Source organism: Quercus robur, chromosome 11 (assembly GCF_932294415.1).
Source record: "Quercus robur chromosome 11, dhQueRobu3.1, whole genome shotgun sequence".
Lineage (NCBI taxonomy): Eukaryota > Viridiplantae > Streptophyta > Magnoliopsida > Fagales > Fagaceae > Quercus > Quercus robur.
Genome location: NC_065544.1, coordinates 40,899,815 through 40,912,065, shown reverse-complemented (window position 1 = coordinate 40,912,065; position 12,251 = coordinate 40,899,815). Strand labels below are relative to the sequence as shown.

The following is a 12,251-nucleotide window of genomic DNA, read 5'->3' as shown; positions in this document are numbered from 1 at the left end:
ACTCTTCATATATACCTCTGATATCCCCAAAAAAATCTAACAAATATCTCTAGCTACACAGTACTGTATGTACAAATTGCAAGGGTAGCTCCGAAGTCCAAAGACAAATTCAGCCAACAGTATCTAATAACAGTTCCACCTAAAAACCATATCCAACCTTAAAAATTCTGGAGCTCTTTTTTAGGTGCAGATGAGTGACCTTAGGACAGTACTGCTTTTTACATAAGGAAAAGCTATAGACCCTACAATAAAGCAAAATTCTTCACCAAGTTACTCATCCATCCTAACTTTCTTATTTGAATTGGAAAAAAGTTATAAAACCAGATTTGCGAAAATAAAAGGATAATGCATGTCAAATCGCATTCAGAACTACATTGAAGCATGGAGCTTATGTGCACCACAGTGCAATTATAAATTTATAATAAAAGTGATAATCTACATATATGCAACAATAACAATACAACCAAGGCTAGCTTAGCCCCAATTTTTTACTATTGGACTACGAATCTTCAACAGATTAGTCGACCACCGTGAACAAAATGTGTAAATCATATAGCTCACAAGAAAAATCATCAAAAACTAAATTTTCAAAGATGGGTATTTCTTTGAAACATCAATTCAGCATGTAACTACATTCCATCTTGCCAAAGAAGAAGAAGAAGAAGAAGAAGAAGAAGAAGTAGTAGTTAAAGCTGCCAACTTCTCACTATATACAAAAACTGTTGTCTCAGAAAGAAAATATACAGTGGACGATAAAAACTATGGCATAAAGCCTACAAAAGGAGTAGCAGTTCCATAACCAGGGTATGTAAATGTTAGCTGAGGAGGACCGTTCTGCTGGATGACCACGCCAACTGCTTCGGCTACAATGATGACGAACCTTACAGACAGTCTTATGAGTTCTATGCACATCTCTAGCCTCTGGAAAAGCATCACAACTGCAAGAAAAAAAGATGTTGCGGTTTTCTTTGTCTGTTTTCCGTGCTTTACCAATTTAGCCACGTCTATTTATATAGCATACTTGAATACCACCAAAAAAATAAAAGAAAAAAACTATATTCCGTATCTCAATTTGATTTCTAAACTGTCAATTATATTAATTTGATTCTCTTTCAGTATCATGTTAATTTAGTCTTTATCGTTATTTTTTAAATGAATATTAGTCTAATAGTCAAAATAAAAAATTAGCTTTAGTTGATATGACAGTACATTAAAACTTTATTTTAACTGTTTGACATGTCATTAACTTTCATCTAAGATATAACAATAAAGACTAAATTAATATGACACTGAAAAATTAGTTACCAAATTAACATGATTGAAATATTAAAGGCCAAATTAAAATATGTTATAAAAGATAAAAAAATCTAGTTAAAAAAAAAATGCTGTGACCGTCAAATCTTTTCTTTATGAACTTTCTAAAGTTTGACCAGCATCTAAGTTTACTTAAATGGTAAGTCTCTTTTTATAAAAACAGGTGGCCGGGGCCGTGGGGGTAAGTCTGTGGTTTCAACTTTCAAGATAGAATCTGTGTAATATTAAAAAAAAAATATATATATATATATATATATATATATATATATAGAATCTGCGTATCACAATAAAAAGGAAAAAAATATAGTAGTTCTCAATTCAATCAAATTAGACTACATACCAAAAAATAAAAATATAAAATCTAAAGTGAGATCGAGTTTCCGAATTTGGTTAAGTTATGTTCTATTATTGAACTGAAAATTTCAATTTTGGATATGGGATCCTCATACATGTTTATAAAAAAATAAGAGTGTAATTCCATTTATATAGTTTTCTATTTTTAAGTAAAGAAAGTTCATGGAAAGAAAATCATAATAAGTAGATTCTTTTTTTTCCTCAATGTTACTCTATTACCCTGTATAGTACTCCTCTTCCCTCCCCCTACATCCAAATGAGCTTGAAATAGGTACAGGATTCTAAACCTACGTATGGTACATTCATAACCCAAAGGCCAACTAACTATTTCTAAATCTTGTCATCTGTCAGTTTTTTGGTTTAAGTCTCCTAATTAATCAGGTGACGATATTGATTTATCCTTGTAATTATTTGATGTGTCTGAGATAAGAAGACTAGACAGAGTTGAAAGATGAATTGAATAATCAAAAAGTGTTGGACACCCACATGACATGACATGAGATACAAATGCAATACGCCATAGGCTATGCGTAGCGTAGGTAGTAAGAGACGCATGAAGACATGTGATGACCATGGCCACTTGATAATTAATCGATCTGCAAGCAACACTTATCCTTAATTATGGGAATACGACAACTCCAATAATGGAAGCATGGGCCCGAGAGCCAGCCTCAACGGCTACAACAAGCCGAAATGACGAAGTAGCATCCAAGAATATTGCTAATATTAATATGATTGATGGATGGAGTTTTTTTTTTTTTTTTTAATAGGATTGATGGATGGAGTTTTTTAATCACATAAGCATCTCCGATGCTAAACTCTGAACCCTTGATAATCATTTTCTTAATCAAGAAAAGAGGAACAATTTGAAATTTAAGCACAAGTTTTCATTCACAAGATGGAGTTTTTTTTTTTTTTTTTTTTTTTTTTTAATTCTTAAAAAAAAAAAATGTTCTATCAAGTTAGAGACGTAGAAAGATAATGAGTTCATTTTATAGAAACTTTAATGAAACTTTTTTTTTTATCACTTTAATGAAACTTGTTTGACATTGCTAAATATATTTATATGTTGAAACCCTTGCGGAAATTAACAAGATAATTTTTTTTTTATAAAGAATCAACGAGATAATGAGTTAATTAGTGTGTATGGACTATGGAAAGGAGTATTATTAATTTTTTTTGAGAATAAGGAGTATTATTAATTAATTGCGTATTGAAACGTGTTCATTTTCTTAGAATATATACCAAAGGACTGTAGTAGATATTTTGGAGTGTGGATTATGGTCTTATGATATATCTTATAGAGGTTTTATAATATATGTATGAGGATGAATATGGTAATACCAAACGCCTAAAACCATTATATATATATATAGAGAGAGAAACAAAACAAAGGTAGAAAAAAAAATTTAGTAAAAAAGTATTAGAAATGATATATCAATCAACAAAGTAGCATCTTCTAAAAAAAACAAAGTAATGACTTTAGATAGAATATATTGCAAGAAAGAGATACATATTGTTTACCTTAATTAATCTTTTTTTTAAGAGAGTTTTAACCTATAATGTCCGCTTCTGAGCTATCTATCATCTGACTAAGATACCAATCAGTTTTTGGTTTAGGCGGGATTAAACCCCAGATCTCTTATACAATCATTAGAGATTTTACCAGTTGAGTTAACTAGAAACCACATCTTAATTGATCTGTTAAAAATTCATAGTCCTAAAAATATTTGAGAGTAAATTTTTTTTTATTGTTGTGTCTATATAATATATATACATTTTAATGGTACATATACTTTTCATTGATGTTTTGTAATATACAGAACTGAAAGTATAACCGATTAAGACATTGTATGTCAAAAACCTTATATAACTTAATTAGTGACATTGCTTAGCTCTTGCAAAGGAGAATTAAGGTTTAAATTCCATCTCACACTGAAAAAGGCATTAGCTATATACTCACTTTGATGGAAGTAGTCTCAAGTTTTGTACGATTTTTTTTGTTTTTTTTTTTGGGTTTTATTGGCTGATTTGTACAACCCCGTTTACTTCGTGATGCATTCACTTAACCAATAAAATATCCTTTTCCAATTAAAAAAAGGCCCAACCCACATTAATCATTGCCCTCTCTCTCTCTCTCTCTCTCTCTCCTTTTAATATTTTTATCGCTCAGCACACCCCCCATCAACAAAACAAATAGCATGCGAGCAAGGGGTAGTTGCCAATGCATTTTCTTTCCTTCCTTATATGAGGACATTATTTAACGTAGTTTTATTAAAGAATTTCTAACTTTGTTAGCACTGTTTATAATTGTATTATTATACATAGAAGTACCAAAGAAAAAAAGGGAGTTAGAAGATCGAAGAAAGCAGCAAATGTCATTTTAGGCATTATTTCGACAATGACAAAACTTAGATACAGTACTTTAGATGCTGTTCCTTAGATTCTTCTCTTAAGATTCAACCATGTGACTACTTAACTAAAAAATACACTTCCATTTCATGAGAAAAAATCAACATGGCAAAATCTTAATTAAGAAGGGAACCTAAGAAACATCACCTAAATATTATACCCAAGTCTTACCCATTTGGATAGTATATCAAAAGAATTATTATTAGTTTATTAACATCCACTGTTAATAAACTAATAATATCTCAATGATGTTTCAATGGCCCATTTGCGATAGATAATTGTATATTTGTTTTTATTTTAATATATCTCTTCTACTTTTAAACAAAACAAAACAAAAAAAAAAAACAAACAAACAAAAAAAAGAAGGAAAAAAAAAACTATTATGACTTATTTTTTAAGGAAAAAACTATAATGACTTTGTTATCCTAAATAGTGTTTTTCCTTTACTTCAAAGCATATCACCAATGCAATTACATGGAGCTAAAATTGAGAATGAACGAAAATCCATAAAAGCTCAAGGGATGTTTTTCAACAAGTTCAAGCCATTCAATGATCAATAAACCAAAGAAGAACAAGATCATGTCGACACTCAACATATGCCACTTTATAAATTTCTCTTAGCACATGAAAGGAATCTAATTTCCATTGAATCAGGGTAGATGGAACAAAACTTGCATGGGTATCAGTTTGTCTATTAACTAAATCCGTCTATGCATCCCAACTCGTTCGTACAACCCGTTTTAAGTAAGAATCCACAAGCTATATAGGAGTACTATTTTGATGTAAAAAGAAGTCACTTTGATGACTCAACCCAGTTTGGGAAGCCCAAATCGTCAAGAATTGATGCAACATTTCGAGAGTTCAGTCCTTATCTTCACTCACATTTACTCCACTACCATAGACACGGGATATCGTAGAAATCACGGACAGGTGAGGGATCAACTATATAATATATATACATTTGTCATTGTACATGACAAGGTATGTAAAAACATCCCTAAACACTAGGGGCCTGTTTGGAATTATATTTTAAACAAGAGTTTTCAGTGTTCAAACACTGAAAACTGTTGTTCAAAAAAAAAAAATGTTTGGTAGATAGTTTTTTTTAAGAGTGTTTGAGTTATGTTATTCAAAATATGGTATTTAAACACTGATTTTAGAAAACTCCTCATATCAGTTTTCAAGATGCAAACAATGTTGTTCAGTGGCATTTTTGTAAATAAGTTAAAAACTGTGGGACCCACTGATTTGACAAATATTAAGTGTGAGTTTGGATAGCAAACACGGCTGGCATTTGCGTCCAAACCTGAGTCCCATGCACTGTTCACAGGACCTGCAAGTTTTTTAATAAAGTAAATGTAACATCCAAACTGGGTCCCACAGGTAATATTCATAATTTAAAAATTATTTTGCTATAATGTTTTCAGTAATAAGTTTTCAATTTTCAACAATAAACGGTATCCAAACAGATCCTAATTGAATCTCTTTTTTTCACGCTTTCTCATCATCATCTCTCTCTCTCTCTCTCCAATTCATCGTCCTCTGACTCTCACAAAGGAACAAAAACTTAAAAACTATCAAGATCATCGTAGGAAAAAAAAAAAAAAAAAAAAAACACCAAGCCTGTGAGGCTCTCTCTCATTCTCATGTGGGTACTAGTTTTGGTTGAATTATCTTGGTGTAATTTTATGACTTGCAAAATAGGCCTTTGGGAATGGGTGGAAAGAAAATGAAGAAGGAGGTGGGAAGAAGATGATAGGATGAAGAGGAAGTGTCAAAATGTGTGTGGTTGTGGGAATGGGTGGGCCGTGGGCAAAAAATTAAAAAACTTAAAAGTACTGTTATTATCAGAAAAAGTAAAAATTTTAACACTTAAAATATATATATATATATATATATATGCATACCAAACACATTTTTTGCATTATAAGTACTATAAACACGTGTTTTCACAACACTTTTTAAACCATAGTTTTCACATTATTTTGAACAACAATTCTTAAACATCGCTACCAAACAGGCCTTAGATATTTTGAAAAATCAACTTTGTGAGTTTTGACTTAGACACCGAAGTAGTTTTGGTTGATACCGCACAAGTTTTAACTCCCAATTTTCATGTGTTCTTCTTGTAGGTCTCTGAAAATCCTAACGGAACATGTAACCACTAATCTTGAGCACTATCAAAACTCATATTTGATGATCTTAGATTATTAACAATGGACTAGTCAACTAAAATTTTGCTAGCCAACTCAAAAATAAGGCTAATTTTGAGCCAAAATAACTTCTAATTACAATTCATTGGCAAATCTAACTAGCACTGTAACTCAGTGTTGATAACCCCATTTTGGTCATCCCAGAACATTTTTGATGGATGTACCAAATACCAATTTGCCTTAACCCAAAACAACGTAGTTTGACTAGATATTGAATTTGAGTGGCAGTTGCTCGAGCATGCATAAAAAATTTGAAGCTTGCTAATGCTACACATATCTTGTATACCTTTTTTTTTTAGAAAGAAGTTGTAAAATTTATTCAGAAACAACAGCCAAATTGACTTGAATTACAGCATGAAAGTGAGGTGCATGGAACATCCTCCATTCACATGGAAAAACCAGTGACATGTATAGCATGCCTAGCTAGTTTGTGAGCTACAAAGTTGCCTTTGTGGCGAACATGAGAAAAATTAATACTATGAAAGGACTCAGCAAAGATTTTTCCCATCTCGGATCAAGTGACCAAAGGAAGCCAGAAAAAGGAGCTGGATCTTTCAGTGAGTTAATAACTAAACTTGAGTCACCCTAGAAGAGCTGTTAACACACCATTATCCAAAGAGAACTCCAAAGCTTTGGCTGTTGCTAGGACCTTGATCTCTACTGCAGAAGAAGGGAGAGTGACATTATGTGACAAGGAAGCCATGATGAGGCCTTGATCATTCCTAATGACAACACCAATCCCAGCTCTGTCTTTGTCCTTGAAGATGGCACCATTGAAATTTATTTTGCAGCAATTCGGCGGTGGAAGTCTCCAGATAGTAGGCGGTCTTGGTGGAGAGGAAGTGAGGCAAGGCTATGCGTTTTGGTACTCTTGAAGAAAGGAAAGTGCCCCGTGAAACACCTAATCAAGAGGGAGAGCTAGAGAAGAAATTCTAACCAGGTTACGCCTATTCCAGATGGACCAAGAGACCGTGGCAAAGAGTTCAAAATTAAGATTTGATTCCACAATGAAGCTAACTAGATTTGAGAAGCTAACGAAGTTCTCCCCTTCTCAAAAAGCCCACTGGTCATCACAACCCCAAACTCCAGCAAAACACAGACAGGACCAGATAGCACGTAGGACATCTTCTTCCTCTTGGGAACACAAACTGTAGACACCACTTTTAATCATAGTTCTCAAGACTAGATTCATGTTGGTGGGAGTAGCATTCTTGCAGGCCCTCCAAATGAAATTTTTGACTTTGCTTGGAGTTTTTAAACCCCAGATTTTCCTCCAAAAATTCTTTGGTTAGGCAGAGACATCTTAGGGAACTTATGGCTGACTTTGTTGGCCTTTTAGGAACTGATATCCAGATTTAACGTAGTATACACCAGACTGAACATAAGGCCAAAAGAGAACATCTTCAATGAAGTGATTGCTCAGAAGAATTTTCTTGATTAGTTCGACTTTAGTAGGACTAAAAGAATTGTTTAGCAGTCCCACCTCCCACTGCCTTGTAAAAGGGTTGATAAAGGAACTCATTGTAATCTCTTGGGCATCATCAATCAGTGGGGAATGGATCTTTAGGTAACTCAAAGAGGGGAGCCAATTTTTAGACCAGATATTGATTGAATTGCCATTGCCTATCCTCCATCTAGCTCTCTGTTTTATTACATCTCTTCCCTTAAGGATGCATGCTTCTCCATGCATAAGAACCCATCTATGAATCTTTGGCCTCCATCACCGAGCAATTTTGGAAGAATTTAGACTTGAAAACTAGTTAAAACAGTGAGTTTTTGTTGTGCAGCAGCCTCCATGTTTGCTTAGCCAAAAAAGCATCATTAAAGAGAGTCAAGTCTTTAAACCTCATACTCCCTTCAAGTTTTGGATTGCACATATCCTCCCATTTAACCCAGTAAATTTTTTGTCTATCTGCCTGTTGGCCCCACCAAAACTTACAGATTAGTTTCTCAATATCATTGCAAAGTCCCAAGGATAATTTGAAGCAACTCATGCTGTAAGTTCGAATGGCTTAGACGACCGCTTTAATAAGGATGTCTCTTCCTGCTTGAGATAAGAGCTTCTCTTCCCAACCTTGAAGCTTTCTCCATATCCTTTCTTTTATGTAATCGAAGCTTTCTTTTTTCCTTCTTCCCACAAGCGAGGGTAGGCCTTAATACTGCTCATAGTGAAGGAAATTTCGAAAAAGCAAACTTTGACTGGCCATGCAAATATGAAAATGTTAGTCAAGCATACATGTATGTCTAACCACCAACATTTGAACGTCCAAAAATCCATTAAATAGCCCATTCCCTCCTCATTTTATTCATTCATAGTGAGAAATCCGTTTAGACCCCAAAGTTTATTATGAATTAATTACCTTTTAAACCAATGATGTGATCACAATTCTAATAATATAAACCACAATCACAACAAGTCACTACAGACATCCTTTTTTGCAATTGGGAATCCACCAAGGGCAAAATCATAAAAAGTCGCTTGAAAATTTGGATGGACATGAAATCAATCCCAAAATATATTAGAGTTAACAATGATCAAAACGAAGTGTTAAATGTAATGATTAAACCATCTAATTAAAAGATCAAATAATATTAAAATTTAACTGTTAATATGTGTTCTTGCAAATTAGAATTTAAACCATGTGTTACGGTTAACCAAGTTAATTAGAAGTTAAAATTCAAAATTGAACCAAATGGTTGTTAGGGTACATTTTTTTTACACCTAATATTATTGAAGTACCGCCTATTTATTTTCAAATAGCACTAATAAGTTATTGGGTTTTCCCAAATAATTTTTGCTCTATTATTATGTTAATCACAAATATTTCATATCTCATTATCTAAATTGAGTCATAATATAAATTATCACAAAAAGCCCAAAAAACTCATATTTTATCCAATTTTATTATCATCATTTAGCTAAGCCCAAAACCGGCCCTATGAGCCCAACACACACATCCTATTCTATTTAAAGCCTAAGAATACTTATGCTTGGCAATATTTGAAAAACTCATGATTCAAGTTTATGGCAAAACAATTTTATCAATGGAATTCAAATCCATAATCAAAGCTCATGGTTTAAACCTATGGCAATTTATTTATATAAAGCCCAATTCATATTAGCAATATCAAAACCCAATTTTCATTGGCAATATCAAAGTCCAATTCTCATTGGCAACATCAAAACCCAATTCTCATTAGCAATATCAAAACTCAATTCTAGCTGGCAATATTTAAAGCACAATTTTCATTGGCAACATCAAAACCCAATTCTCATTGGCAATATCAAAATCCAATTCTCATTGGCAATATTAAAAACCCTATTTACGTTGGCACTATTAAAAACTCAAGCTAACTACTTGGCACTATTTTATCAAAAGCCCAAAGTTATTAATACTTGGCAAAATACTATATCATAATTATTTCACTTAAAAGACCAATAATGAACAATACTTTAGATTCTTAAACCTATTACTATAATATTACAAGCTCATGGAATTTATGAATTATCTATTCTCAAAACCCATGACAATCATTTTATAAAAACCCATGGAAAGTTATGATTATTTATCTTAGACCCATGACGTTTATTTATTTCATATCATATTATAAACTCATATTCACTATTTATCTTACATCACAACATTCATAATATTTATTTCCAAAACTCATGACAATTATTCACCTTACAAGCATATTATGATAAAAAAAACCATGAGAATATCACATTATTCCACTATAGTGGTTGTTACCATATTTTATTTGAAACCCATGGATATTGTCTCTATTTAAAACCCATAGTAAATATTATTCTCAAAAAATATTGGAGGTCATTATTTAAAAGCCCAAATAAAATATCATTTACAAAAATAATCCATAGCAAAAATTATGAAAAACTATACAAGTTGTTATTTAAAGCCCATGGAAATTAATACCCAAAACCTATCATAAATATTTATTAAAGCTCATGAATTCTTTATTTCTACTAACAACTAAAGCCCATGTGGAATAAAAATCCATGGCAATATATGGTAGTTTTTTTTTTTCTTTTGAATTTTTTTTTTTCATTTTGTAGGGCTCATAATGAGAAAACAAAAGCATAGGCCCAAGTGGAGAGAACCAATAAGTCAGAGGCCCACCAAAATACTCAGCCCTCCCACCATGAAATCTCATCCAAAACAACCTATGTGTGCAAACTGACCCTACTGGAGAACTCCATTCAATTTTGTTTTCTACTGGAGGCCACCTCAAGAAGCAACCAAACTCCCCAACCAAACTCCCAAACCAAATTAGGAGCTGGCCACTTGTCCCACTACTAACTCTGACGTGAACAATACCAGATGCTGACACCTAAAGGCTAATGGGCAATAAATACCCTTATTCCCCAAGTTTTGGTCACAACTCAAGGAAGCCATAACCAAAACCTCCAAGCTATGAAATCCTCAACCAAATAGTTTATTTTATTACTAAAAATGTATGTAATTGATTCATGAACCAAGCCCATGAATCCTAAAGGGGAAAATTTGGGAACATGTGGTTTGGATGGCATAAATGGATCTCCAGTGGAACCCTTTGAAGTGGACTTAAACTTTGACACCTGTCTTGGGATGTTGAATTCTACTTCTTAGGGTCCAAATCTTAGTTGCAGCACTAGGATTCCTCCTTAATACCTGCCTTAATCCCATTGGCTAAACACAATCTCAAAATTCTTAGCATTTAATGCAAGATTATGCTGATTTTTACCCATGTGTGACATTGCCCAAAGAAGCAAAACAGCCCCAAAAGCAAATCTTCCATTTTAGGCTAAATCCTAAGATAATTATATCAGCTATTCTGCCCATGAATCAATCCTACGTTTTGGACTTTTGCTAATTAATGCTTCTTTAAACTCCCCTATAAAGCCTAAGCATACCAACCCATAAGACACCAACCAACCAATCTGAAATTTCTGATTTTCTTGTCACTTTGCTTGTGGTTCAACTCTCATCAAGCTCATAAATCATTCTCCTTTGCCCACACTCACTTAGCTTCAAACATTCCCTTTCTTTTTCTGCATATTTACAGCCCATAAATGTTTCCTAATCAGTCACAAACAATTCTTTACCCATTAAAGCCTTAGCCTCAACATAACATTAACTCCATCACACCACCACCAGCTTAAATACCCACTCACTTAAAAATAGCGTACACTACACCATTCATGCCCCACATATAGATATTCCAAATATCTTAGTTCAACATGTGCTGCACTAAGCTGGAATCTCTCTCTCTCTTCATTTCATCATATTTTTTTCATCTTTTACTTGTAATTATGAAGCCTTTAATCCTTATTTATTATTATTATTATGAAAACCATAATATTTTGGATACTATGGAAGTTTTCCCTTGTGTTGAATTAATAATAATAAGGAAAATATATGATTTTTACCATGTAAACACACTTATTAACCTGTCAGACATCTACCGCTGGAGGTCTGTCATATTCATTACTGGACCATTTTTCCTCTTGTGTACTTGTTATAATGGGTCCACTTTTATATTAACTAACTAAGGAGGAAATGCATAATTTTTACTATGCAAATACATTTATTGATTTTCCAAACATCTACCATTGGACGTTTCTCTTGCTTACCTCTAGACTATTATTTAAGCACTCATTGTGGTGGGCCATCTTTTGTGCTAGCTTATCTTTGTAGGAGGTATTTTGGGGCCTAATTATAATATTTGTTGGATGCAACTTAGACCTTGAGCAAAATGGGTCTATCACACTTCACCAATAGCCTTTGGACCATGTTCCAAGCCTAAAGTCGAGTCTCAATCTTGACTCCCCTAACATCATATAGGTGACGAAAAAAAAAAAAAAAGGCCCCCGACAATGATCAAACAATCAAAGTGTTGACTGGCAGTTGTCATAGAAGATTAAGTATCGTCAAGAACTTTGTTCCCAAAAACTCTAGA

General features: G+C 33.1%; 1 protein-coding gene across 1 annotated transcript; it reads right to left on the bottom strand.

Annotated features, from left to right (window-relative positions):
- Positions 1-572: 572 nt before the first annotated feature.
- Positions 573-1,001, bottom strand: LOC126707091 (uncharacterized). The gene has a single exon (XM_050406696.1). It carries the CDS (start codon positions 931-933, stop codon positions 760-762), a length of 174 nt encoding a protein of 57 aa, XP_050262653.1. The 5' UTR covers positions 934-1,001; the 3' UTR covers positions 573-759.
- Between the last annotated feature and the right edge of the window lie 11,250 nt (positions 1,002-12,251).